This window comes from Falco punctatus, assembly GCF_963210335.1.
Source record: "Falco punctatus genome assembly, chromosome: 4".
NCBI classification, from domain to species: domain Eukaryota; kingdom Metazoa; phylum Chordata; class Aves; order Falconiformes; family Falconidae; genus Falco; species Falco punctatus.
The window spans coordinates 22,611,602-22,639,212 of NC_137583.1; the positions used below are offsets into that span (position 1 = coordinate 22,611,602).

General features: G+C 41.2%; 1 protein-coding gene across 7 annotated transcripts in view; it reads left to right on the forward strand.

Moving 5' to 3' along the window:
• Positions 1 to 27,611, forward strand: part of ITPR1 (inositol 1,4,5-trisphosphate receptor type 1) — a 201,153-nt gene that overhangs the window by 37,734 nt on the left and 135,808 nt on the right. For all 7 annotated transcript variants that reach the window (XM_080384689.1, XM_080384690.1, XM_080384692.1 and 4 more), the window contains 7 exons: positions 18,169 to 18,284; positions 21,779 to 21,865; positions 23,518 to 23,676; positions 24,921 to 25,019; positions 25,477 to 25,560; positions 25,650 to 25,796; positions 27,125 to 27,220. In XM_080384689.1, coding sequence (XP_080240815.1) covers positions 18,169 to 18,284; positions 21,779 to 21,865; positions 23,518 to 23,676; positions 24,921 to 25,019; positions 25,477 to 25,560; positions 25,650 to 25,796; positions 27,125 to 27,220 — 788 coding nt within the window. The remainder of the gene's footprint in view (positions 1 to 18,168; positions 18,285 to 21,778; positions 21,866 to 23,517; positions 23,677 to 24,920; positions 25,020 to 25,476; positions 25,561 to 25,649; positions 25,797 to 27,124; positions 27,221 to 27,611) is intronic.

Consider the following 27,611-nt stretch of genomic DNA (forward strand, 5'->3'; position numbering starts at 1 on the left):
TAAATTCATTTCATCCTGTGTTAAAGGGGTGCCACTGTTGGCTTGTGCTGCCTCTGCACCCCCAGCCAGCACCTGTTAGATTGGAAGCAGGAGGGATGGGGGTGAGCACAAGAGAGAGGAGAGCCCTTCACAGGCTTTGGAGAATATGGCCAGTCCGTATGGAATTCTTACTCTTTATGTTGGTGAGAGTAACTGAATGTACGGAATAAAACTGGAGAAAATATTTTCTTCTCGTAACCTCTCCAGGAGTCCTTTATTGAAAGGAACATGAAAACATGGAAGTTTTTTGTTTTCTGAAATGCAAAAGGAAAAAGAAACCCCAACAAAAACCATGGAGAAAACTACAAGTTCTTGGGGGAAAAAAACTTTAGGAAAAAAAAATGGTGGTTCTTTTCAGTTACTTTCAGGGGGAGAGGATTTCTGTTTGCAGAAAGGTCTTTCTTTCAGCTTTCTGTTTTAAAGGTTTCATAACCGATAGCTTGCATACGTCTGTGCTGTATTGAGGATCTTTGTGATCCTTTGCTGAGGTTTGTTCTTGCCTAAAATGTAGCTGGTGGTAACTGGGGAAGAGATCGAATGGAACTGTCTTTCTCCTGCAAAATTAATTCAGTCTTCCTGTACCTTGTTTTCCCTTCAGGTATTCCCAGTATTTACATTATCTGCTTTCCTATCATAGTTTCTCTGTGCAGAGATTACTGGATTTGTTTGTCTGCTCTGTGTTTTTGTAAGTATAGTGACCCTGGTCATTGCTTTGACAGCCCTGCTGCTACCAGAGCTGTAAAACCACAATTGGAAGTAGTGGGAAGGGGGTGCCAATTGCAGGGTTTGAAGGGGGAAGGGGAAAAAAACCCCAGATCTTGAGGTTTTACTAAAACTTCAGATTAGTCACAGAAGACCCTTGCCACAGACAGCTTTGCTCGTTTCGTGTGCAAGTGTGTTGAGTCAGTTGAGAGTCTGAGACAGTGCTGTCTGAGATCCCAAACAGTGAACTAGTCTGAAGAGCAATGTGGTATTTGTGCAGGGTTTAAATTATGACTAGTAGGGTATTAAAAGTTAAACATTCTGTTGGGAACTAGACATCAAAGTACTCAAAAAAAAAAAAAAAAGGGGGGGGGGGAACAGTGTCAGGAAAATGAGTTGTTGCGGCCTTAAACTTGGTTATTTTAAAAGAAAAAACTTTAAGAGAAAAACTTCTATCCTTCAGAGATTTTGAAGTGCCTGTCACTTAATGTTCCTTCCTTCGAGTCGTGGTTAAAGGCTCATTTCAGAAAACCACAATGACTCAGCTACTTTGAATATCTGCTCTGTTAGCATGTGGCTCATGTTAGAAGCCCCAAGATTTTCTCCCACCTCCAAAGACAGTTCTTATTGGTGGATACTTTATTGGCAGTATCTTTTGCCCTATGCTAATTTTAAATGTACTTTAAATATTTAGATTTTTAAAGAAGTGTAAAGGCATAGTACCCTGATATTGGTAAGTAGAAAGGAGAACATTTGTTTATAAATATTTATTATTTTGCAGATGCAAAGGTAAGTTTATATAGATCTTCACACACACACACACATTTGAAAGTGACTGCTCCAGAAAGAGTGCTGCCTGATGTTTATTGCAGTGTAGTGCTGGATTATGCCCATCTCTTTGGAAGGACTGAAAAACGTTCCTTGGATATTTTCTGGATTGCGTCAGTTAACTTGAAGAAATGAACAGCTCTTCCTACAGAGCTTTGGCTTCTGCAGAACTCTGTGCTGGTCAGACAGCTTCTTCAGAATGGTCCAGGGACATCCTCACATGCATCAATAACAATACAACATCTTGTCTTTCTGGTTGTGTTTTCAGATAAATTTTTCTGTGGTCCTCTGTACTGCAGTAGGTGATTGTGAGGACAAGATCTGCCTTGTTCTGTGTTTCATGTCATCAAGTTCTGTGCTTGGGAATGGTGTGGGTGGCTTGAGAGAGTTGGTTCTGGACAGAGCTCTTGCAAAATCAGTTGGGTGGCCTGGTGAGAGATGTTTCTAAACACGAAGGGTATTTTTGAGCAAAACCTGTATAAATACACATAAAACAGAACTGGTAGGTTGTACAGGAAGGAACTATGGGAATCTGTTCTTCAGTGTGGTAGGGCTGCAATATATATCTTTGTCCTTGTTCGGTGGACAGAAGATTGAGGGTGGTAGGAGGAATAGGTGATGGCGACCAGATATTTGTGATGGTTTAGAAAAGTAAGGTGTTTAATGGAATAAACTTACCATAAGATGTAGTGATCAACAGGACGACTTCTTTAATAGCCTGAGATTGAGCTTCAGCAGGCAGCGTTCTGTGTGGGTTTTCTGTGCTTGCAAGTCTGTGGCACAACCAGCTGTCAGGTTGGGCTTTTTAGATTCATATGGAGCTAGTCCAACCTCTTGATTAAAATTTATGCAACTGACTGAATTGCTGAAGTGGACATCTTGCTTTGCAATGATTCTTGATTACTAGCATCATGCTGGTGCTAGATCTGAGGACACAGAAATAATCTCTTATTCATTTTTCTCTGTGTTTCCCTGTTGGTACACAGAAGTGTTGCCATGGAGGAGAGCGTGGGGTGGGAGTAGGCAGGAACCAGCTGCTTTAGGGCCACGCTGGGAGGAAGACTGGGGGAGGATAATGCATGAAGTCTGCTCTTGCGAACAATCCTAGGAACTTCTTGCTGTCAAATGTTCTGTGCATTTGTTATGGAAGAGCTTTGAAGGCACATAGGGAAGGGTGGGTCTTTTAAAGACAGGAAATGGGCTTTCTCTGCGCTGCCTGGGAGGGAACAGGTTACGGAGCTGACATGCATGGTGGACTTCATGGGCCTTTGTTTTCAGTCAGGAGTCCCTTGGCAATCTTGTGCGCCTTTACACGTTGTTTAAACAAGTACTGCTTTTTAATGATGTGGTCCTTCAAGGATGTGCAGTACAACTTCATTACCTTTTTAAAAGTGCTCTGCAAATTTTTAATCTAGACGGCACAGTAAGTTTGCTGATAATTAAGTAACGCTTCTTTAGCTGGAATGTGCTTGTGAGCAGGCCAAACGGGTTTTTTGCATGTCTGTATTAACATTTGTTTGTCTCTTCTCATGAGGTCAGGTGTTCCTGCAGTTTGCTTTGGGTAGCTGCATGCAGTTGGAGGCTAAGATTTACCATAGTGTCGGAAGCCTTTTCCTGGTGGTCGTATCCCCAAGCAGCAAATGGGTAGTGCAGGACTGGGTGTCATGGTGGAATGACACGAGGTACCATTATTGCAACTGGAAAACCCCTTCTCCTTCCTTCTGTCTGTGTTATCATCTTGTAAATGTAATGCAGTGGTCAGTCATGGGGATGATGGAGTACGGGTTTGGTAAAAAAAGTGCTTCTCAACTGTTCCCATGTGTTAGGAAGCAGAAATCCGGAGTACCAAGAGACAAAGGAAATTAGCATAATCATTCTTCTAACATGCTTGGCATCTCTGTCAGTGTTGTTATCATTTTGACCCATTTTTGTTACTGTTTTCCAATGTTTTCTGAAATGTTTTCATCATAGAACTATTAGACTTAAAAAATGGAGACTGTGGGGATAGCTTCTTCCATCAGATTTCATTAGAATAGAGAAAAAGGGTGTTCTGTTGTTGAATTGAAGGAGCCATCCTTGCTATATCACAGTGGGTATATCAGCAATCTCAGTTTAAATCTTTCTAGTTTTTAAAAAAAAAAAAAGATTTGTGTACATAACAAACATATGGCTTTAAGGCTTCTATTCAGCAGTTATTTGGATGTATTTATTAGTAAAAGTGCCACGTGGGGATGTTTGACAAGAAAAACTTGTTCTCTGGAATAAGGTTGGGGTTTATGAAGTTAATTCATATTCCACAAAGCAGCTCTCAAGTGAAGGCTAAAAGCTTTCTGATTTTAGCGGTCATTTGTGTCCCCAGTTGTGGGCTGTCTGAGAGTGTGGGCTATCTGATGACAATTTTCAAGATGTGTTATTGTAAAGAAGTGGAGATAATGTGCATGAAAACTATAATATTTGGCAATGTTAGTGCAAGTTCAGGGATGGAATAAAAAAACTCCTCTGTTATATCCTTACTCTGGCAGCACGTGTGCTGTGAGCTACCATCATGCTTCCAGCCTCAGTATTTCCTTTTAATAAAAACGTGATTACTCTATGTCATAGAAGTGTTTTGGCTCAGAAACTTGTTGCTATAGAGTGCACGATTCTCTGATGCTTTCCTTGAGCAGCTCATCTGTTTCTCTTCACATATTGAGGCTTTGTAATGTTTTTAACTGTACTTTAAATGGCTTCACCTTGTAAAAGCCTTCAAAGTTTTTTGAATGACCAAGAGGGGAATACTGCATTGTGGAAGCACTCCTGTGCTGCCGTACCGTAGGAGGATGCAAGGCACTAATGACCACTTAAGGTCTTTAATAGTTCTGTGTTTCTATAACAGTCAAAGATCATGGAAATATAATTCACTGCATACAAGTTTGTACCAATATCTTGTGGTTAGGTCTTATAATCCTTCTTTCTTAAAAAAGTTTTTAAATTAACTTAATGTGTATTAATGTTAGTACTCTGATCTTTAGTAAGAAAATAATGGATTTGTGCCTGATAATATCTAATGTGCGGTTTGTGTATTTGAATGGAAAAGTAGCAGGCTTTTTTAATATTATCGAAGGTGAAAGGCATGCTTGGTATCTTGATTTTCACCTTATAAAAATCCAGATGCACGGCAGACAGCTAAATTTAAACCACTGCTTCTAGTGACTTCCTTTTCATACTGTGAGTGACTTAGTAAAATTGAAAGTCAGTGAGGAAAGTCCCAAGTGCTCATCCAGATCTAAAAGCTCAGGAAATTACAGATAATCAACTTTTCACATCTTTGTCACTTTAACGTCATGTACATATCCTCAGGTGTTCTGAGGGGAGTTTTTGTTCTACTTGTTTCAGTTATCTTTGAATAAGGTCCAGGTATTTAATCAGTACAGTTGGCACTTTCTATGATTAAGCCTTTGGATAGCATCAGTGTCTGGATTTCATTTAAGATGTGCTGCAGTAGTCTGTATTTCTGAACTCCCAGGCAGAATCCATTTTTTGAGTATCTCTAATATCAAGAATACTTGCAGTCCATCTTTCATGACTTGTGTCTAGTTTATCTAGTCAGGTGTTAAAATCATTGCAGGTAAAAATTAGCCCTGGGGTCTACAGATGAGTAACGTAGTCAAGTGCTACCTCTTATTACCTAGAAACCTCTAATTTTCCTCTGAAGTCATAAATCTAGAAAGCATTGTTACAGAGCTGCTCCGCGGGAGAGCTGGCGTGGGGTGGTGCATGGAGTGCTCTTGTAGCTGTTGGTGCCAAGGGCCATTGATTAGTGGTTGGAAACAGCAACTGGCACTGTAACAGGTGAATGACATTGTTCAGATGTCACTGTTGATGTCGTTTTTCTGTTAAATTTATGACGGAGCAGGAGAGGGCTGCAGTAATTTTTAAAACACTCCATCATGTCTGTGAAACCAGTAGGTCCTGCCTCTGGAGTGTTATTTGGTCCATGGAACCAAATCTGAATGGGGATGCCTTGGCTGTGAACCACCATTTCAGGCTGTCCCAGCATCTCCCCAGCAAAGGGTTTCATCTGCCTGTGCTGTGCTTCCATTCCGCTCTGCAGACCAACAGTTGCAAATCGGTATTATCAAATCTATTGGATATAATCAGGGTTTTTTTAGTTGTTTCTGAATGCTAGGATTTTGTGTAGAAAAGGAAAATTAATCTGAAACCTGGTTAAATTAATCTGAATCCTGAAAATCAGGGCATAAACCTGACGTAGATCTGTAAGTAGAGGCTGGACCACCTGATGCAACCAGAACACAGTTCTAATACAATTACGATACAAATAATAATTGGGGGAAAAAAAAGACAGTGATTGAAACAAATGAAGGAAGAGAAGGGACAGGAGCAGGCAATGTTAAAAGAGCTTCAGTGTGTTTTTCTGAACTGTGAATGTCATTGCTGCTTTGAGGCTACTGGCAAAAGTGGTATTTGTGATCCAAGACCACTGTCTTTGCTGGCTCTGTACGGGTATGAGTGGGGGCTATGTTCAGACAGTTATGCAGATGGTGTTATTTAATAGCTCTCACCAGCCCATCCGTCACATTTGAATCCTGCTTTCTTCCACACTGATTGATGTGTTATCATTATGTCCATTAGACATCTTGAAAGATGGCTTAAAACATGGAAAATACCTAATTATTGTTCTTTTTTGGAAAGGGAAACTTTAAAAATGTGTGTAGCACTAGGTGGTTCGAATACGTGTATTTTCTCTATATTTTTCAGAAACACATACAGGTAGGGATGTATGTTGTTGTGGCAATGGCTGTGCCTTGAGGGTGAGATGGTAATATATGGGCCGCCTTGGTGCTTCTGTTGGCAATGTGAATGCCTTGGTGCATTGCTGTTGTGGTTCCAGGGCTTTGTTACAGTTCCTTCACAAGAATCAGTTAAAGGCTAGGAATGTGGATGAGTCTTAGTGTTAAGGAAGAACTTGATTAGTGCTGTAGTGCTAGTTAGGTAAAGGTTTAAGCATCACTTTTCCCCCCTTGATTATGCATTGCTGTGAAGGCCTTCCAGCTGTGACTGTCAGATGCCACACTGATGTACAGATTTGCTCATCTTTTGCAGCTGGCAGGAGAGGGGACTGAAATGAATGGATCTGTTGATTCACGCACACTGTGAGAAGGCAACAGTTAATAGGCTTTGAAATTCAGTGGCTGGTGAATATTGTTCTTGAAGGTAAATTGGCTTAGGAAGCAAGCAGCATTCAGGATTGAAGGCACAGGTGGATACTACTTGGTAGAGTGCTGGTGTGAGGGCTGTGGGGAGGGGGTGCAAATCACAAAGCCAAGTACTGTAAAAGCAGAATACCTGAGAGCGTGGGGCCGGGGAGCTCCTGCTTTGGCTGGTGCAGTGGCTCTGATGGAGAGATAAGAAGCCTTGAGGTCCATCGCTTGCACGTTCTTACTGTGGTATTGGCATAACAGGGTTTTTTTGGTTGCTTTTTGTTTCAAGGATTTTTGTCTCAAGGGAAAGAAGGCAGGCATTGTCATGTGAAATTACAGCACTTCTGCACAAACTTCTTGGTCTGTTTGTTTAACACTTGGACAAGAAGTTAAAGAAGTGAAAATGATGGTTTCCTTTACAGGTATGTTTTAACTCCTTGATTATTATATGAAGTTTTGGTGTTCCTGTCACAGGCTCTTACAACTTATTCTCCAGAGACAGAGTCAGTTGTGATAAACTGAGGAGTCCTAGAAGCTGCGATGTCCATTGGAAAATAGACACCGAGTTAACACAGAGTGTTTGTTTCTGCAAGAGGCTTACTCTTGGAGCCTGTATGAAACATCCCTTAGAGATGAATGATAGCATGTTCTGCTTCTCTGGAATATAATGAAGTAGTAGAGCAGGGTAAAATAAATTGAATTACATCCACGTGTCCTTTCTAAAAAGAAAAAAAGAAAAGAAAAAAACTCAGTTTCTTTTGAAGTTGAAAAATAAGCAGTATTTTCTTCAGCAACTCCACTGTTGTGCTTGTCCTTATCTAGTAGCACACTGGCAGCTTTGTATGGCAGGGTGAAATGTGTGTCAGTCCAGCATCCACAGTGCGTTTTTAGGATCTGGATTTTTTTTTGCATGCTCGCTGCACTCAGGTGCTGAGCACTTCAGGTGTTGGTAAGTGCCCCACCAGCGTCTCCTTCCAGACATAATATATGGTGATTCTGTTGCCTATTTAGAGTGATGGCATTGCATTGCAAAAAAAAACAAAAAAAAGAAAAAAACAACCACCAACCCCAAACTCCAGTAAGAATGTGCTGTCAGCTCCTGCCGGCTGGGATAAATGCCTTCAAGCCTTTCCTGGCAGGCTCTGCTTCCGCTCATGGTCGCTGAACATTTGTTCTTCCCATTTGCAATCCGGTCCAGTGAAGCTGGCGTGTTCACATGTCTGTTCTCCAGCTGTCTGGCTGTGTGAGTGCACGGGGCTGTGCTGCCTTGGCTTCCAGCTCTCGTGCCTTATTTGGTAACACAGTGCTCTTAAGCTGTGCCTGGAAGGGGCTGTTTTACTAGTTTAGGGACTATTTTCCACTTTAATTTTTGATCTCTAGAGCTATAGATTGCGTTTCGGCAGCAGTGCTGGCATAGCTTAACTCTTCAGCGCTGTCAAACTCGAATATTGCGCTTTAGAAGTGCATGAAGTGTTTTATTCCCTGCTGTAGCACACTGGCGTGCTGCTGCAGACAATCTCAGCAGAGGCAATATATGGCAGCACTTCTGTTTACAGCACGTACATATACCTTGTCAGCATAATTTGCTTCTTAAAATGATAACCAGAGTGTGATCTTCAGTGCTAAGACCGCGTTACAGAGGACTCAGCCAAATTTTAATTAGCTGCATGATTTGTTGGAGTCTTTTGTGCGCTGTTCCTGAGAGGGGAAGTGGCGTACAGCGATGGAGTGAGCTTGGACAGATTGAGTAGCATCATTCGATAGGCTTCAGCAAGAGCATCTCTGGTCCCCTGCCAAAAGGATGGTGACTGTTTAAAATAGTGAGAGGGCCTCAGTAAGTGAGGTGAAAGACTCGAGCCAAGCCTAGGAAAAGAAAGCAAGGAACAAAGCTTTCAGGCTCAGAAAACAGATGTGGATGCTGGTGCTTTACTTGGTTTGCCTGGGAGCACAGCACAGTTCAGCAGCATGACTGTGAACATGAGAGCAGTTGCTCTCTTCAACTCCAGGGTGGTATTTCCTATAATTAAGGCAGGTCTGGGTTTTTCTGCAATTATCTTTGCTTTGCTAAGGTCTTCCAGTAGTGCTGCTCAAGTCCATCTATAGCTGGTTTACTGGAAGTCTGAACATCTGCGGCAGCACATGCCTTATAGATGCTGTCTGCTACTGCCAGTGTGGCGCTAGGTGTCTGTTCCCACGCTGCTGCAAACTGGTTTTCACAGCTGGCTGTCCTCTGCAGGCTCCACAGGGAAGAAGGCTTCTTGAGAATTCATTCAGAATTACCTTGAAAACTGAAGAAATGACCTGAAAAACAGCGTCGCAGTTCAGTGGGGGCATATGTCAAAGACTGCACTTTAGTTGGCTGCATCCAGGGAGGAGGAGGAGGATGGGCATATGCGGCAGTGCGGTAGGAAAGGATCCGGGGACTGCAGGAATCACAGTTTTAATAGGAGTCATTGGTGCTGTGCTGTTACAAAAAGTGCAATTGCTGCCTTGGAATATATAAAAAGAAGCATTGCCAAAAGACATAGTAATTATTTTTTTCCAATTTTACTTCCTGGCAGAGCCTCAAGCAAAGTATCTTGTTTAGCACTGCACCTCATACTTCCAGAAAGATATGAGCCAACTAGAGAAAATCCAGAGGAGGGTAATGGTCAGGAACAAGACCAATGAGTCTTGCTTCTCAGTAGCTGTGGGACAGGGACAGAGGAGCCTGGGGATACTGTGGGAAGAGAGAGAAGTTCTGTTCTGCATGCCCATGTAGATAGGGAAACAAGTCACGGGCTTAAATTGTAAAAATAAATAGGTTAAGTACAGAAATAGTGGAGTGCCGGAATAGATGACTTGAGGAGTTATGTCAGGAATGGAGCAGGCATAGTTAATTCTGCTGCTCGGAGGGAGGGATGAGCCAAATAAGCTTGCTAAGGGTCTGCCAGTCCTGTGAACCTGCGGCACTGGCGATTCTGCAGAAGGCAGCAGGGCCAGAGTTTGGGATGATGGCACTCAGTGCACGAGGAAAGAAACAAACAAGCATTTCAGGCAAGGCATCCCAAGTGCTTGATTGGTGTAAGAAAAAATAAAGCATTGAATTTGGTTTTGATATTTCTTGAGTTCTCCCACCTAGACTTCAGTAATATTATCAAGTATTTAACCTCCCTATATCTTCTTTTTTTTTGGCAATGTGGGTTTTCTTTAAATCAAGTGCATTTAAAAGCTGAAAATTGAACCACTGAAAAATTTGCCTTTTGTTTTGCGTGATGCGGTGGTGGCTCATTTCTTATCACATGCACGCAAAACATTCTTAAATAGAAATGGCTTTTATTATGCTGTTCAGTCCTGTCAGCTCCACCGAATAGCACAACCTTATTCTTTCCATACTGCTCAACATTGATGCTTTCAGAGGGTGTTTGAAATTTGATCTTTCTTGTTCTTCCTGTGCTCGGACTGTCCGAGCGTTCCCAGCCTCCTGCCCCCGCTTCCTGACCTGTTCTGAGCAGGAACTTCGTTCCGGAAAAGCAGGAACAAGTGAAAAAGCAAATGTGAAAATTAAATCCAAGGGCCATACGGTCAAAATAAAATGAAATGGGGCCAGCAGATGAGTACGCTTTGGTTTACTGCCGGGGTAAAATGCTACTGAGGTAGACTGAAAAGACCTGAAGATTTTGAGGAAGAATATCCCAGGGTTCATGTTCTGAGACTTGTGTTTAAGTGCCTTGCAGGGAGATCTGTCATGGAAACTATTAGCAGGAAGATAGGGGATGGCTTCCTGATTTAAGAATACAGCTCTCAAGGCTGCAACAAAGGCTAAACCCCCACAAAAGTTTACTTTAAAATGCTTCTGCAACTGTTATGCATTTTTTTTATTTTTTTTTACTGAATTCCCTTCATATAAAATAAAAACACTTCTCCTTGTAGCATGTAAAACTTGATTTTCAGTACTTGTGGGAGGGAGAAAGGGTTGGCCTTTGGACTTGCCTCTTGCAAAGGTTTGCCTCTAGTCCAGGATTTCTTTTCATGCTGGACCAGAGGCAGAGATGAGCTAAGACACTAAAAACTCTCAGTGAAATGAGTAGCTTTATTGAGATCCTGTGTTAGTTCGAATTAATGTGTACAGTTGTGAACTCTTCTCTTGAAGGTTGGGGTTTTTTCTTCTCTTTTTTTCCTCTTTTCAACATTCAGAGGGTTTTTCTGGCTTGTATTTGTTACTAGCCAGGAGCCAGGACTTCTAAATGTTCTTGAGATTATATTTAAGTAGCTTCTCTTGGTCTGAGTTACCCTTTGTGTCCATAAATCGGACATGTTCCTTAATGCTTTCAAGGGATACCTGGTGCATTCATTCACTGTCCTTAACAGCTTTCTCTGAGGCAACACAGCGTGGTTTTTGTCTTCCTAGATCTCTTGTAGTCATGTGTATCGCCCATCCAGGGACATGTTATCCATTGTGATGCCGCTCAGTGACAAGGAGACTGCCAGTTTTCCTGCTTTCTTTAACCTGACACCATAGATGTCAACTGGTATATGTTTTAGATAAATGCATCTCTGTTATTTTTCTTCCTAAGTGTTGTTCTCCCTTCTGACTTGTATGTTTTCACGAAGCATCTTCACTCAGCGCTGCTCGTACCAGAGATCAAAAACGCATCTGGTCTTTCCTGCAAATGTTTCTTTTTGGAACTGCCTGTATATCCAGTGTCTAAATATTTCTCTCTTTTCGAGTAGCAGTTTTATTTCTGAAGGAGACCAAAGAGGTTACATGTAGATATAAAACAAACACTGATGTATTCTGAACGTTTCGGTACCTAAGATATTTACTCAAAGGTGCATTTCTCATGTTAGTCTTTTGGTAGTTTTTTGGGCACTTTTGCTACCATTGTGATCTTGAGGGATTTAGAGGGTGTTGGCTTGCAGTGTTCTGAGTTGTCTGGGCTTTGGTTCCTAATTCACCCTGAGACATGGCAGTGTGTCCAGAGCCTCAAGAGGTAATTTTCCCTGCAGGTGAGGAGCCATGTGTTTGCTCTTTCTCATTGGAATAAGGTTACCTTGCCCAGTTTTCATTGCCTTACCCCACGGTAAATTTCAGTACATCTAAAATGCTGCATTTATTATTGCAAAGTTATTAAAAATGTTGTGTGGAGTCATATGCTAATGCATACGTTCAAAAAGCCATTGCTTTTTAATTAATGTTGTGTTAATGAATACTGTTGATGTAGTAGGCATTGATATTCAGTGTCCAGCTCTCAGGTATATAATTTTTCACTCTCAAATCACTGTTGCAGTCTTCTCCCTTTGTTTGGTTTGATACATGAGCTCTAAGTTAATAACAATTACATTATTTCCTATGTTGTTACAGCTTGAAAAAACGAAGTAGCGATTTCCATTGGTAGAACTGTGCATAAATGAGTACAATGGCAAGAGGGTGGTTACCCTCATGTCTTGTAGATATGAACTGAGGGTGGTTATTTTAACATAAAAATTAGAATATATTTAGATACTAAATCATGTAAGCTCTCCATTTAAAATGTTGGTTGCAAGGGTGACTTTCCTCCTTTATTCTGCTTTAAAAAGAAAAGCATTGAAAGCCCTTGAAACAGGCAAGATGCAGAAGGGGAGGTAACAGACTTCACAGCAGCAGAAACCTCTAATATATTTTGTCATGTAATTAGTTCAGTGTTTGAATCCTGAATGATTGAGTTGCATGTGTGAATGTGAAAAGATCTTTGGGCTTGGAATACAATTTTTCCCCACTTGCGGCATGGCAGAGCTGTTGGCACTGTGAGGTTTGATTTCAGTCGTTGTCTCCCACTGGGCTAAATGTGCACAGTGTGGGTTTGTTTCCCTGCTCGCCTTGCTGGAGCTGTGTGGAGGGGGCTCTGCCGGGACAGCAGGTCAAGCAGTTAGTGCGTCCCGACAAAATAAGTGTTTTGAAATGAGTTGCTGTGCTGCCAGCAAAGCTTGTGCCCTGCAAATTGAAAATGAAAGGATGTCTTCTCATCACAAAGACAGTAATTTCAGTAAGATCAGGTTTGAGTTTTTTTTCTCCCTCCCTATGGAAATGCAGGAGTGATTAATAATCAACACATTTCTGTAGCCGCTTTTGTTCTACATTCTTTGAACCTCTTAGGCTGTCATGTATTAATTTTAAACCTTAGAAGGAAAAAGTATAGAAATAGACAACGTAGTTATCAAAGGGCTTCTGAGGAGGTGAAGCTTGCCTGTGATTGAATATATGCATTTTGTATTATTCTATATGCCTCTTGCGTGAAAATATTTCACTTAAGCACAAAAGGAGTCATCATTCTGTCTTCAAATAAATAATCTCTTCATCCTGTGGAGCATTACCATCCTTGTGAGTGTATTAAAGCTGTGCAACTTCGATAATTATAAAGTTGAGAACTTGTATTTGCAATATTTCCATCATTGCCAGTTATGCTACCGCTTCATCTTCTTTGCTGCTATTTTTTATATTAAAAATAAAAAAAAAATACTATCCTTGTATTTATTCTCTACTGTGAGCAGGCTTTGGCCTTGGGGATATATCTGGTATCTAAGTATAGAAAAGTCTGAAAAGAAACTGCTAAATTTCAACAGGGAATTGCTAATTTTCTTTTAATTTTAGTATTGCTGTGCAAAAAGGAGTTTGGTGGTTTGTTTTTTTTTTTTTCAAGTAACGAAGACACAGCTGTGTTGGTGTTAAATATTCAGTGGGTTTTGTAAGTGACTTATTTAAATATCTTCATTTTTATAGATTTCTCTCATCTGAAAGTACTCTGAAGTATGATTTATGAGAGAGGGAATATTTTTTTTCCTCAGCTCTTACCTTTCTGTAGTTGGCATTTTGTAACGTCTGGCTCAGTGTTTAAAGAAATTAAATACCAACACACCTTTCTGTTGCCAACGAAATATTTGATGCCTGCTTTCTCTAACTGCAGAAAAATTGGTGAAGACCTTCTACTAAATGCTTAAAATAGCCAGGGGAGATTTGGAAAAAATGACTGGTGTATTACACAACCAGCCTGGCTGAAGCTAGAAGTACTTCCAGATCATTTAGAAAGGAGCGTGCTAGAGAACAGCAGAGTGAGAAAAAAATGTGTGCTACAGCTCTGAGCTGATCTCTGAAAGTAGCAAAGTGGGTAAGTGTTAATAATGGCTGGTGTCCAGCTGTCAGCCAGCAAAGGCAACCCTGAGAGCTTTGGCTGTGGCAGTGTTGGTTTAGCTACTTTTTGAGCTGTCTTCGTATACTGAGGGTAGAATGAATTAACATAGTAAGATCACTTAATGCACCAAGTGGTGGGAAAACCCTCTGAAGGGAGGAGTGGAATGGCATAGATGTGTTTGAGTCGTGTATTTCTGGGCAACTTGATGTGAAATAATGGTGTCTCTGTCTTGGGTGGGCTCTGAAATACTCTGCTCACTTCTCCAAATCATTCCAGCCTCTGAAGTTAGTGGGTATTTGCAATTTTGGATAAGTCTTGCATTATATTTTATAATAATCTTACTAACGCATTACCTAAATGCTACTTTAAATTCCTATGGCCATCATGGGGCAGCACCGGAGGGAGCTTGTTGAAAGGGTGGTGGCATGTGAATGGTCCCTTTCTTAAATTGGGTCCTGCATCTGTGAGCCCAGATGCTGCTACCCCTTTCGAGGGACTGACCATATGATTGCCACTTGCCCCTACACAATGCAGTTCTTGTTCACTATGGGACGGAGGTAGAAGCACTGCAGAGGCTCAAGGTTGACTGAATGTTTCCATTAGGGGATGCATTTTCCAGCCTGATGTTTCTAAGTTTTGTTGTTCTGGCTAATTTTTTTAAAAAATTATTTTTATTTTTTTGCCACGTGCTTCTCCTAGATGTTTTTAAAGAAAGATCTCAATTACTAAAAAGTAATTGGCGTGATACTATGTTGATGGTTCAGGCAAATAGCCCATCCTAAAAAGCCCATCCTTTTCTCTATAAAGTTCTGGTTCTTTATGCTTTGGGAGTGTAAAATGATTTGGATGATGAAGCTGTGAAACCTTGGGAGGTGAGGATTGTCTGGGCAATCCCTCCTCAAGTATTAGGTGGAGACCTGCACATTGGATTAATCAGTTGTTGGGGGGATGTAAGCAGGGTAGAAGCAGAGAATCTGGCTGGCTGGGCTTGGACTGGCAGGAAAGGTTGGAAGTTTGGACTGGGGAGGAGAGGAACAAGGTCTAGTACAAGAGAAGGGAATGGAAAAAGGATAAGAGAAAATGAAAAGAATGGGGTGGAAGGAATTGGGGTTGGAGTAGTGTTGCTGGCAGGTTTCTCTCTTCATTGAACACCAGAATACTTTGGAACATGGAATTTCTTAGTGTTTCCAGTGTCCTTGATTTTGGCTATTCCTCTGTGAGGCTGGTACACGCAGAGGATAACCAAACTTTGCTGACAGTATTTCTGTGAGCTGCAGGTGGCAGGGGCCCATGTGGGGATCTAAATGTCCAAACAGTGAGAGCGTTAATGTATCACATGGTGCAATTATGGTCTTACTTAGTCCACTTTATTAGATGCAAAGCAATTGCTGACGGAAGAACAGGATTTAGCTTGGAAGCATTGAAATGCACATTTAATACATGTCCATGTAGCAATCATTCATCATCCGTGCGCATGATGGGGAGGTACACAATTTTGCAGTCACTTTTTCCTGCAGGACCTTTGTTCAGTGTTCAGGCTTGATGTGTCATCATTTCATCAGCAGTTACGTAGTATTTTATTTTTACACTTAGTGTGCAATTCTGCCATTTTTCACTCTGTATCATCAAGATCTCAAAAGAAAGTGCATTCCTTCATGATTAATATTCAACAGTGTATAATAAGATGCAATTATGTTGCAGTAGTAGCTTTATCACCTTTCCAATGTGGCTGAAGCTGCTTGAATCCATGATCAGAGCCGGTTGTTTCAGCTGCTTTGGCTTCATTTTGGATCTGTTAGAAACAGACCTAACCTCACTAAGTATAGTGTCTGACAAGAAACAGTTGGTTTGTCATACACAGTCATCGCTACTGTGGGTTGCAGATTGCCGACCATGATGGTATTCGGCTAGCCCATCCATGCACATTCATTTTTGTAAACATGTAAGCCCTCTGGAGGTCTAAAAGTCTTCTGGCCATAAAGTTCATGTAGCTTGACCCATGGCAAAATACATTTGCTACTAACCAGCCTCTGGTGGTGATGTTGAGGTGAATAAGGCTAAGTTTAATTCCTCAACCACTTAAGAAACAGATTTCATAGAACAAATACAAAGAAAAAAAAATTGGGTACTTCTCATTGTTTGTTTTAGGTATGTGGCTTTGTAACTAGGACGAAAACCTAATATATACCCTTCTTGCATTGGACAAGGTTGAATGCTTGTAGACCCCTCCCCTGTGCTGCAGGGGACAGAGGGGGTTGCTTGCAGTTAACAATTTAGAAGTTAGGCTTAACTTGACAACTTTCTTTACTGAAAGGGATGGAAGAAAGTACACTTGCACTGTGACTAAATGTAGCATACAATTAATTCTTCTATGCAGTTCTGTGTGTTAATTGCTGTCATTGTGTGAACTGATGGTTTAAGCAAAAATAGAAAATTTTATAACTGGTGTGTTGCTTACAATGCATAGTCTTAGCTTAAAAGTGGCAGCCTGCAGTGGCTTTTTGAATCTGTTCGGTGCTGTCAATCTCTGTGAATCATCTTTATGTAAATTAAAAATACGTTGAAGAGAGCAAACCTGGAAAGTGTGGTTTGCGCTTTTGTTTTCCGCTTTCCTTTCCACTTCCCTTGTTTGTTCAGAAGCTGTAAGCTGGTAGTGTCGAAGTAGAGGTGAGCGTTTCTGGATAGATGCAGTTATATCTCCTTCCACAAACCCTCAGCTCTTTTCTCTCCTTCTCAAGTATGCATCACTCCGTTAAAGATCTCCAGTGCCCTAGCCATCTCCCACTGTATCTCTTAATGGTGTACTGGGCGCCAGCTCAGCAGGCTGCGTGGACTGCTGTGGTGGTGTGAGACACGCTGACCGGCCCATTTGGCAGCTGGTGGCTCACTGAGCTGAAACAACAGTCTGCTACTGGTGCTTCACCCCATTCGAAGGGGCTTTAGTTTAGAAGACAGACACCCTTCTGGTGTGCTGTAACGGTGCTTTGAGGATGGATTAGACAGGCAGGCAGAGTGACATCAAATGGGTCTTTCCTTTAGGAAAGGAATGAGAAGTGTGAAGGCGTCCATCTCAAATGGCATCCCAAGGTAAAGTTGTCAAGGTCTGCCTCCAGCAGGGCTCAGCCTCTTCAGCAGCTTCAACCTCTGGCAGAGCTGAAATGAGTTGTCTTCAGTGTGGGGTTTTTCCCTTGTTGGTTGACATGCCTCCAATGCATCTGTTAGCAAAGTAGCCCCTAAGCAGCTCTGCTTTTTGGCCAGTGAAGATAAAACCCCTGCAAGCTTGTGGCTCTGCAGCTTGCTGCTTCCCTCACGGCAGTGCTCGCCTGCGAGGGTACACCAACAGCCTTTAGAAATACCCTGCGAGTTAGAAATCTCTGATCTCGCATCCATGTCATTGCCAAAGAGACCCTGGGAACTGCCTTCTGGCTTTTTTGGCACTTTGTTTAAACTTCTAGCTGCTACTTTAGGCATTGTCTTTGAATAGCTCTTTTTTTTCGGGGGGGGGGGGGGGTGTTCAGTTGCTTAGCAACAGAGAAGAGGAAAAATAGTAAACACAGCTAATTTGATTTTATTACTGATAAGTTAGCCTCTCTTTAATATATAAATATATTTTTAGTAAGAATAATGAGCTATAATTCCTGGTTTTTGCCAGGCAGAATGTTAAACAAACTGTTGATGGACTGGGTAAAGAACCTGATACCCCGAGGAGGTTTACTGTTACCTCGAACTATGCTTTGAATGTCTGTGCTGTTGTTGGGGGTATTTTATGCTGCTGCTGTTTGTTAGGTGAGATTCTGTAAGTATTTGTGCTTCATTTTCCCTGGCAATAGAAGAAATTTAATTTAAAACCTAAACAAAAAACAACCTCTAACCCCCCAACCTAACATCAGTTGTGTGAAGTAGCATACCTGCTAAAGTAGAAAAACCAGAGGCTGAGAGTGTGTAAAACGAGTCTGTCTGCCTGGGAAAGCACTGAAACGTGTTACCATTTTAGCATGGTAGCGTATTTAACTGGGACAAGTTATAAATTTTCTGGTCTTGCATCAGATGTTTGGCAGCAACAGTTAATTTTTATCTTTCATGGGGCAGCATTCTTGTTGCTCAAAAAAGCATTTGTCTGATCAAGAGCTTTTTGGAATTTGTTTATAAACCTTTCCTTGCTGCTGGAAAATTTGGACAATGTTAGCAGCAAAAATCCAGATAATTACGAATGGTTGAAGCAATCTTTCTGTTTGTTCTTGTTTTTATAGATTGCCTGTTCAAACTGTGTCCCATGAACCGGTACTCTGCTCAAAAGCAGTTCTGGAAAGCAGCAAAGCCAGGAGCTAACAGCACAACAGATGCAGTGTTACTCAATAAACTACATGTAAGTATTTGTGTTTAGGCTCCTTTTGATCATCAACACCCATCCATACTGCTTTAAATAAGTATTTCCAATCAATTTGACACAGTTGACCAGGAGACACTGAGAAAGTAGATAGAAATCGGTATGCAAGACTCCTTTTGAGACATTTACTGAGATCTGACTCTTTAAACATCCTCTGATTTATGACAACGTGCTGTTCAAGGGCTGTGTGTCCCAATACCGCCATGTAAGATACTGGGTTAGAGTTGTGGTAGCCATTTAAGTTTTTGTCATTAACCCATGCTAACTGTAGCAGTGCTGCACGTGGGCATTTTGGGTGGTAACAGCATAAAAATGGGACCTTTCAAACAGCTACGCAGAGAAGAGGAGTCTCAGACTTTGCAACCCAACATGAGAAGTCACAGGCATTAGCTGTGCTGGTAGATGCCATCTGAGCTACTGGTTTGATAAATCTAATGGGATTCTTGAAGCAAACATAGCTGCTGTTAATACATGTGAAGGTTGATGGGTAATTATGAGTAATTATAAGGCCAGACAGCCTCTCCTTCCTTATTAGCTTGCAGTATTTAATAATTTCTAACTAAAATGTTGACATTCAGCAGTTGAAAACCCAGTAAGGCAGTTGATTGCTGTTTTTAGAGTTCCTATGTTAAAAAAAAAAAAAAGCCAACTTAACTTAAATACCATCTGTTGACTTTAGAGTTAAATAAACTCCATGTTTATGTTAAAATTACATAGCTGGAGTACTTGATGTCAAAATTACAATTCTAAATATTTTTAGTTTCTTTAAGCCTATATTAAGCTCTTTGTAGACTGAAATACAAAATGGCCCTGTAGGAGAGTGTCATTTGCTGATTGCCATATGGCTGCCTTGCTCCTGCGTTTCACAAAGGCTGACTGTTTGACTCATTTTGCTTCTGAAAACATGATTTTATAACCTAGAAGTATTAACTTGGCAAGGAGAAAGCTATTTTGGTACTGGTTGCAGCCAAAGGTCCCTCCTCACTTGTGCCACCTTTCTGCTGCCCCTTTAGTGATAAGCAGACAGTAGACTGTGCCAGCGAGCTTTAAGTAATGGGGGATTCTGGGTTTCGTTTTCTGGTGTACAAGGGAAGGGGAGGGCTTCTGCCCACAGGTTATGTATGTGAGTTCAAGGATTTCAACAGAAAGTGTGGTCTAAGTACTGCGCCACATAAAAGAAAAATAGTTTGTAATTGCCCTGGATTACTGTCATTTAGAGTTGTCTTCTCTTTCCTCAGTACAAGCCAGTTCAGGTGTTTGGGACCTGTTCCTATTCGTCTGACACTTTACCATTTTGTGCCGGGGTCCCTATGGAAATACAGGATTAGATTTTTCCAGTATTTAACCCCAGCTGAGTGATGTTTGTACAGAAATGTACCACCATGCATGAACTGCTTGCTTAATTTGGTGAAAGGATTTGAGTACTTTACAATTTTATTGGAGGTTCATTAATATACATCACTTTGACATAAAGGCTAATCCTTTATGCAGCATGTGCCAAAATAGGATTGAGTGACCTGAGGCTGATGCATGGCTTTGAAATAATTTGGTCCCATGTATATCACTCATATGTCAAAACTTTTTTTTCTGGCAGTCATATGGCTACATGTGTCATCTTTTCCACTTGCTGGCACATGGAATACACTGTAAAACCCTGCATTTTGCATGATGTGTATTGGGGGGCTGTGCCCTGAAACATGTGCATACAACTGTTAGCTCTACCCGTGATTCAATTTCTTTATCAGTGCATATAATTTCTAATGAAATTGGTGATGCGAGGTATATTCATCATCACTTGCCTTTTTTGGCTTCTTTTTGTCTGCTGGTGGAATTTATTGTCTGCTGTGGAGCACTCAATGCTGAGGTCAGGTTATTTTAAGTTAATGCCATTTAAGGGATTTAAAATCTGGGACACTTGTCTTCCTTTGGTATCAAGAGTCAGCGCTGGTTGAGAAGCTGACATCTAGTGGCCAGAGAAAATGATTCTTTCTTCTTGAATGATTGTCAGTTTTGGTGCATGCTTTTGAAATGCATCCAAAGTCTTATCATATTTTCACAGAATACGCTATTTTCTTTATGATAAATGGGGCACCCAATCCAGTGCAGGTAGTGAAGTCCTGTCTTCTGTGATTGCTGTTGATAGTTGAGAGGGCCTGAGTGTCTTGAAGAAATCCTTTCTCAACAGAACACTTTGAAATCAAGCAAAAAAAGTTGTCTTTTAATAATACAGAGAAAATTATGCTGCATTGTATTCTTGAATATATTTTTGAGTTTGAATGAGCAGCTTTATTCCAGGTTCTCCTGGAGCAAGAGCCAGCTGTCATACCTAACACAACTTCTAAAAATAGCACTTTTTTTGTAAGCTGAAGATGATGAAATTTTATAACAGTGTACAGATAGCTTTTCCTTTGCAGTACTTCAGCTTTGTCCTCTGTTACTAGTACTTCACCTTACTACAGTTAGGAACTCTGGGCATTTTTCTTCTCCTCCAAGAGAAAACTGGACCTACCATAGTCCTTGAGATCTGAGTACCAAACTGTAAACCTTGCTGCTTACCTTTCTAAAAAGTCTAGTTTTAAATTACTCTCTACCACCAGGTATCAGTTAAAGCAAGCAGAGATTTTTATTTATTTTTTTTTAAAGGGGGTTGTGGGGGGATCTCTCATGTAAAGTGAGGGAGAATTTCTTCACCAAATGAAATAGTTTAAAAACAGCCTGGGCAAAATAGCTCACTTCTTATAAAAGAAAACAAAGTGCAAGAGACTAGTTACAAATTGTTAAATAGAACAATGTATTGCTATGATCATTCAATTTTGCAAGTGTTTTCCCTTTTATTACCATGTTAGTGTGATACAGAAATGCACAGCTGCATTTTCACAGCTGGTAGAGTATCCTTCAGCCCTGTTGAGTGCAGGCTCTGTGGCTGTGGGAAGTTGGGAACTCGTGTATTCAGAGCTGCCGTGGGCATTTGTAAGTGTCTTCTAAATAATCCTGCTGTGCAGTAAAGATGATTGAATCACCATAAAAACACAGGCTGTAGCAGAGTTGGGGCCTGTGTTGGCAAAGTGAAATAAAGAACCAAAGGGAAGGTCAACTCAATTTGTATAGAAGTCGGTAGAAAGGAATATAGGCTTCCTGGCTTGTGTTGTCACACACCTTCCCCCCGCAGGTGTCGTTTTGTCTTCTCATGGCTTCTCTTCTATTTATCTGAGCTTCTCACCTTATGTTTTGTTCCAAAACTCTGTCATGTTTTACCCAAACCATGGGTTGCTTAATTGGTGTGTGTCTATCTTCCTAAACACCTGAGAAAATGAATTGGAAATTACGCTGTTGAAAGTTGGGAAGAGGAAACGACACTGTTTCAGATGCTTGCTGTTTTTCCAGTTCTTTGAAATAACCTTAAAGAACCTTGGGTGTTTTGCTGCTCTTTTTATAAAACACTCAGCAATTGAATTGTTCTTCTTTAATTTCAGCATGCGGCAGATTTGGAAAAGAAACAGAATGAAACTGAAAACAGAAAGCTGCTGGGAACAGTCATCCAGTATGGCAATGTTATCCAGGTAGGCTGTGAGCATCTTTGCAAGCTGTATAGGATTTTGCTCAAACTCTCCTGCTCAGTGTGACTTTCCATTTCTGGAATTCATGGAGAAGGGTCTAGTTTTGCAAGGTATGACAGTGTCCTGAAGTGGGATCCTGTAAAGCAAGAACTGGGTGTATAGCTATGATGGAGTCACTTTCTTATTATGGGTTAATTGTACTTTTTTTTTTTTTTTGAAGTCTCCATATGATGACTTTCTTCAGAAATACTTCTTGAAAGATTCATTAGAGTTGGCCATTTGGAAGATGGTACAGGCACTGTACAATGCCAAATACGGTCTCTCACAATCAAATGTTGACACATCAACTAGTAAACTAATCCAGAGAAGGAAAATCAAGCCATATAAGTAATTGCAGTCCATTGAAGCAAAGGATATGCTAAGTCCTAGGGAGTGAAAAGAGAAAAAAAAACCCATGCATCAAACCCAAGAAAAATAGAAAGTACAATAACTGCATAATTTAAAAAGACAAGTCTTTAATAAATGGCGAAGACAATATGCAGCTGATGTGGGTTCACCCTGAAACCAAAGCATACCTACTTCCACTAAGTAGAGAGTCTCAGTACTTCAGAAATAGGGATAGTTGCCTCAGCATTTTGAGCCTTAGATTAAGAAATTCCTGTACTGATGATTTTTATTTTATTGTGCTGACATGGTACCGGGCAGCGGGGTGGGGCTGGGGGGTGGGGGGGGTGGGGGTGGCTAGCAGCACCGGGAGGCTGGGCTTCCATTTTGCAAGGAGAAATGGCTTGGCTGCCCTTGCAAGCAGTTGCAGGATTTGGAGCAACCTGATGGAAGAAGGGCAGGGATGTGCCTGCCTTGGTTTAATTAAGTGCACTATTGGTCTGAGTGCCTGAGGCATTAAAAAGGAAAAAAAAAAAATCTACTTGTAATCATGAAGGAAGAAAAATTATACCCGTTTTTGATAGTACTACAAATATCCACACTAGTAAGAGCAGCGATAAGTTTTTGCCCGTATTTTCCCATAACTCCCATCTGTTCTGTGAGTATTTGTGGTAGTCAAAAGGCGTCAAAAAGTGGCTTTCTGTACAAAAGTACTTGTCTGCTAAATTTACTGGAAACTAGCAACAATTGGTTGGAGCTGGTAGGTCGGGAGCTGGCAGATGACCTGCTGCAGCTCACACATTCCTGCTGAGGGAGTGCAGACCGAAGGGTGGCACACAGCGGGGGGCTGAAGAATGGGACTTTGAGGAGAGTCTTCAGAGAAGCAGTCACGTTTTCTGTTAAATAAGACAGAGCAGGCAAGACAGGAGCAGCTTTACTTCTCACCACCCCCCTCTTACCAGGGAAAGCGACTTAGTCCTCAGCATTTTACAACTTTTGATCCTGGGTTTTTGACGAGGGCATTTCTAAGTGTTTATTGTTAGCTGGAGAAGCGGCCAGTTGGATTATCTGGAGATGTTTAGTGCTGTAGGATTGTATCTGCACTGAAAGAAGAGTAAGTGACACTGTGCCTGAATTCATCAGTATCTTTATGTATTTTAGTTTTTACTATAATCCCTATGTAGTACTGTGGTTATCTTATGCACACTGGCTATTTATTGAGGGGAGGAAAAATGAGCATTCTTAGAACTGAACTCTAATTCTTATTCTAGCTGCTTCACTTAAAAAGTAACAAATACTTAACAGTAAATAAGAGGCTTCCAGCTCTGCTAGAGAAGAATGCTATGAGGGTGACATTAGATGAAGCTGGAAATGAAGGTTCCTGGTTCTACATACAGCCCTTCTACAAACTGCGTTCCATTGGAGACAGTGTAAGTCCTAAGGAATATCTTCACGTACTGCTTTGTGCACAGCTTGGCAAAGGTTGTTTCAGGAAGCCTGTCTTGCAATTAATGAAATGCACAGATCTTTTAGTGCGTGATGATGCATGAACAACCTTTTTCCTATGCTGTCATGAGGGGGAGGAAAATTTGCTATGGTAACTTGTATTTTGGAAACATGCAGTGATTTAACGTTGGAGGGAATAAGGGACCTAATTACACTAGGCTTTCACAATTGCTGTCCAATTCAAAATGGTAGGAAATGTTGAGTTCCTTCAGTAGATTTGGAACAAATAATTAGCATCTTGGTTTTCAATGTTGTCAGTTTGGAATCAAAATTCATTTTCATTTTGCATATGAGGAATGAGGTTGTTATGAGATTAAATGCTCCCATTCATGGGAGATCTGGGAAATAATGGGTTCTGAATTAAATACGTTAGCATTGTAATCTCTTAATCTCTTTTTTACAAAATCTGAGTCACCAGAGTATACTATCTGCCTAAAACCAGGAGGTAGTAAGCTTCATTGTGCTTTGTGGTACAGTCCAGGTATATGTTTGGCACCTAAACACAGCAGACTATCAAGCAGGAATAGTTTATCCTGTAGACTAGCCCCATGTGTTCTGACGTGACTGTTCCTTTTCTACAGGCACACACATAAAGTAAAGCCAAAGCACAGGGTAGTGCAGTCTTAGTGGCCATTAAGTGCTTTGTAATCACACCAATTCTCAGACAATTTATCACTAAGAAGAGTTCTATTCAATACAGAGGAGGCTTTTTAGTTTAAGGCTTTGCCCTAGAGGAAGGGAAGAACGGGACCTTTACTGTCCATAAGAGTGCATTTGTCTTGCCAGCCTGGTTAAGAATCTGATTTTACAAATGAAAGTGCATCTTTGTAGGAGGATGATTTTTGACTGACCTTTCTGCTACAGGAATTATTTGTTAAATGTTAACCAGTGAAACAAGTTCATGGAAAGCAGCAGATAGGTTAGCTACCAGAATTGCAGTCTGTGTTCCTTCTGCAAGCCTCTGAGTCCAATAGTATAGGGTGTTGGGTTTTTGAGTGACTGAGTGCAGTGAGCTAAATTCTGAAGCAAAGAGAATCCTGGTTTTCATACTCGGTGGCATCTCTTTGAACTGCAAGGTGATTTCCTCCCATCATTCCCATTGAAAAAAGAAGGCAAAAAAAGCTTTCTTAGGGTGCAAATTTCTATCTGATGCTGCACTTATCTACAGGTTGTCATTGGAGACAAAGTAGTCCTGAATCCTGTCAACGCTGGCCAGCCTCTCCACGCCAGTAGTCATCAGCTTGTTGATAATCCGGGATGCAATGAGGTGAGGGCAGACGGACACAGCTGGAGCAGCTGTACAAACCCCTCTGTATGTTTCAGCCTAGCTGCTTGGACTGACTTTAATGAAAATCAGCAAGCTGGTTGGTATCTGCGGCATTGTTTAAGAATGGTTACCTTGTTAATCAGCAACTTAATAGAGCTAGCAGGCTTTTCTCATGTCTGTTGGGCACTGGACAGAGGTCTGAATTTGATCTCTCTTGCTTGAATGGCTAAACCCAAGGTTTTCCTTGAAAATCAAAAGGAGCGGCAAATGACTTCCTAGCAAGTCAGCTCTGTAGTTGTTCTGGAGTAAATACAGAAAGGGCTTTCCTTCTCTAGAGTAATGCAAGAGAGATCACAGTATTATGTTGAAAATTCCCTAAAAAGTAAGGCAGTAGTTCGTGGTGGTATCTTGTACAGGCACAAGACAGTGGGACTAATGGTTGTAGCTCTCCTTTTAGGTCAACTCTGTGAATTGCAATACAAGCTGGAAAATAGTCCTCTTCATGAAATGGAGTGATAACAAAGATGATATTCTCAAAGGGGTAAGACTCAAAACCCAAACTCCACTTGCTTGTAACTGGTTCACTGATGGGCAATATCAGCACTGATCATGCTGTCTGGGCTCTGACAGGGAGATGTGGTGAGACTCTTTCATGCAGAACAGGAGAAGTTTCTGACGTGCGATGAGCACAGGAAGAAGCAGCATGTCTTCCTGAGAACGACAGGGAGGCAGTCGGCCACATCTGCAACCAGTTCAAAAGCCCTGTGGGAAGTAGAGGTAAGAATTGTAACCCTGGCTGGGGGTGGCTTTGTAGGAATGGTTACTGCTTCTCTTTAAAAACAGTGTACCTGGATTTCTTTTTTTAGGTAATAGTCTTCCTGGTGTTAGAAGTTTAATCTTAAAATGCCTGTACTTCCTGTGCTTTTTGTGCAGAATCAAAACGGAGTTGTGATATCTAATGGTGCAGGAGATAGCTTTCAAGTTCAGGTTCTTGATAATTCAGAAAAAGGGGACAGAAGAGCATCTATGAAGTCATTTTCTTACCATTACTAAAGTTTAACACCAGCTAATAATTCCAGCTGTCCTGCTGAGTGTACTGAACACTCTATTTTTGGTGTGGAATAACGTGATTATGCATATCCTCATTGGACAGGAGACTGCAACCCTTCACTGGTCTCTGTGCGTTGCTTGTCTGAACTATTTTTTTTTTCCTTTACTTGGCTTTTATATACAGTAACATCTTGGCCATCACTGGCTTCTTAAAATGTCTTTCGTCTATTAGTATTATTAGAGTTGCTTTATGATTTTAAGTATATGTTATGCAAACTGCATGTGAGATTCATAAAATTCATTGTAATGGTGGATAGGTGTTTTTCATATTCTCTTTGCAGAAGTACCTGCTTTGATATACAGCTTCTCCCATATTTGCCTTGAAAGCGTGCCTGTAATTAACATTACTTCGAGATGTTACTAGATACCAGTAGCTTCTGTGGTAACTGTCCATGTGTGTGCTGTTAGGGGCTGGTAGGTGTGAGGCAGGGTAAGGTAGCCCTTCCCTGAAAGGCACAGGCCAGCTGTGCTGAGCTTTCCCAAAGGCAGCGGGTGTACCCACAGAGTAGCTGGTAGGAAGTAACCGATCATCAGAGGCTCTGCTTGCCAAGGGAGAAGTTAGAGAGTAAATAGAACAGTCTTACTTGTTTGTGCAGCACCGTTGCATTTGAAGAATTTCCAGGTGTCTTCCCTCCTTCACTTTAAGAAAGTCAGAAGTTAGTTATACCAGAAAGGGAAAGGGTTTGTTGCATTTCTTTAGGAAGTTTATCAAGACCTAACAACCCATGCACATCTAGAGCACCTTCTTTAATGACTGCTCTGTCAGCTTGCACCATACTGTTCCTGCCATCATTCAGAAGTGGTTGAAGTGAAATAATTGTAGCCAGCTCAAAATATTTACCGTACTGTGTGTTGCTCACACAGGGAAGGTTGTTTCATCTTTTCTGGAGCTCCTTGTCTGTGTCCTCTTACCTGTACATGAAATATGGTAAATGCTGGGTTTGAAAGGGAGGTCACTGACGTACAGTGTAAATGTGGTTTCCCTTTCCTTGTAGGTGGTGCAGCATGATCCTTGTCGTGGGGGCGCGGGGTACTGGAATAGCCTTTTCAGGTTCAAGCATCTTGCAACTGGACACTACCTAGCAGCAGAGGTAGGTGCTGGGCTTGCTGAGGAGCTCTGCTTTTCCTTGCACATTATTTTCTTCCTTTTGCACCTTCTGATTATCTTTCATTTCCTGCCGTAAAAATAGATACAGGGGAGGGGAGGAGAGTGGTGTTTGGGTCCGTGGTATTTATACCAAAGTAGATGGCTAAATACAGAAAGCAAGATGAGAGAGACTTGAAGGGATGCCATGGTACAGGGTTGATCTTCAGCTTACATCACCATTTGTATGACTTCTACAGGCAGTAACTCTTCTCCTGCAAAGAGCAGACAACAAATAGTATCCTGTCATGTGGACAGTAGAATTAAGATGAATTTATTAATAGATGAATAAATTGTAAACGGCTGAGAGCCTTCAGGGGAAAATGAATTTAACTGTT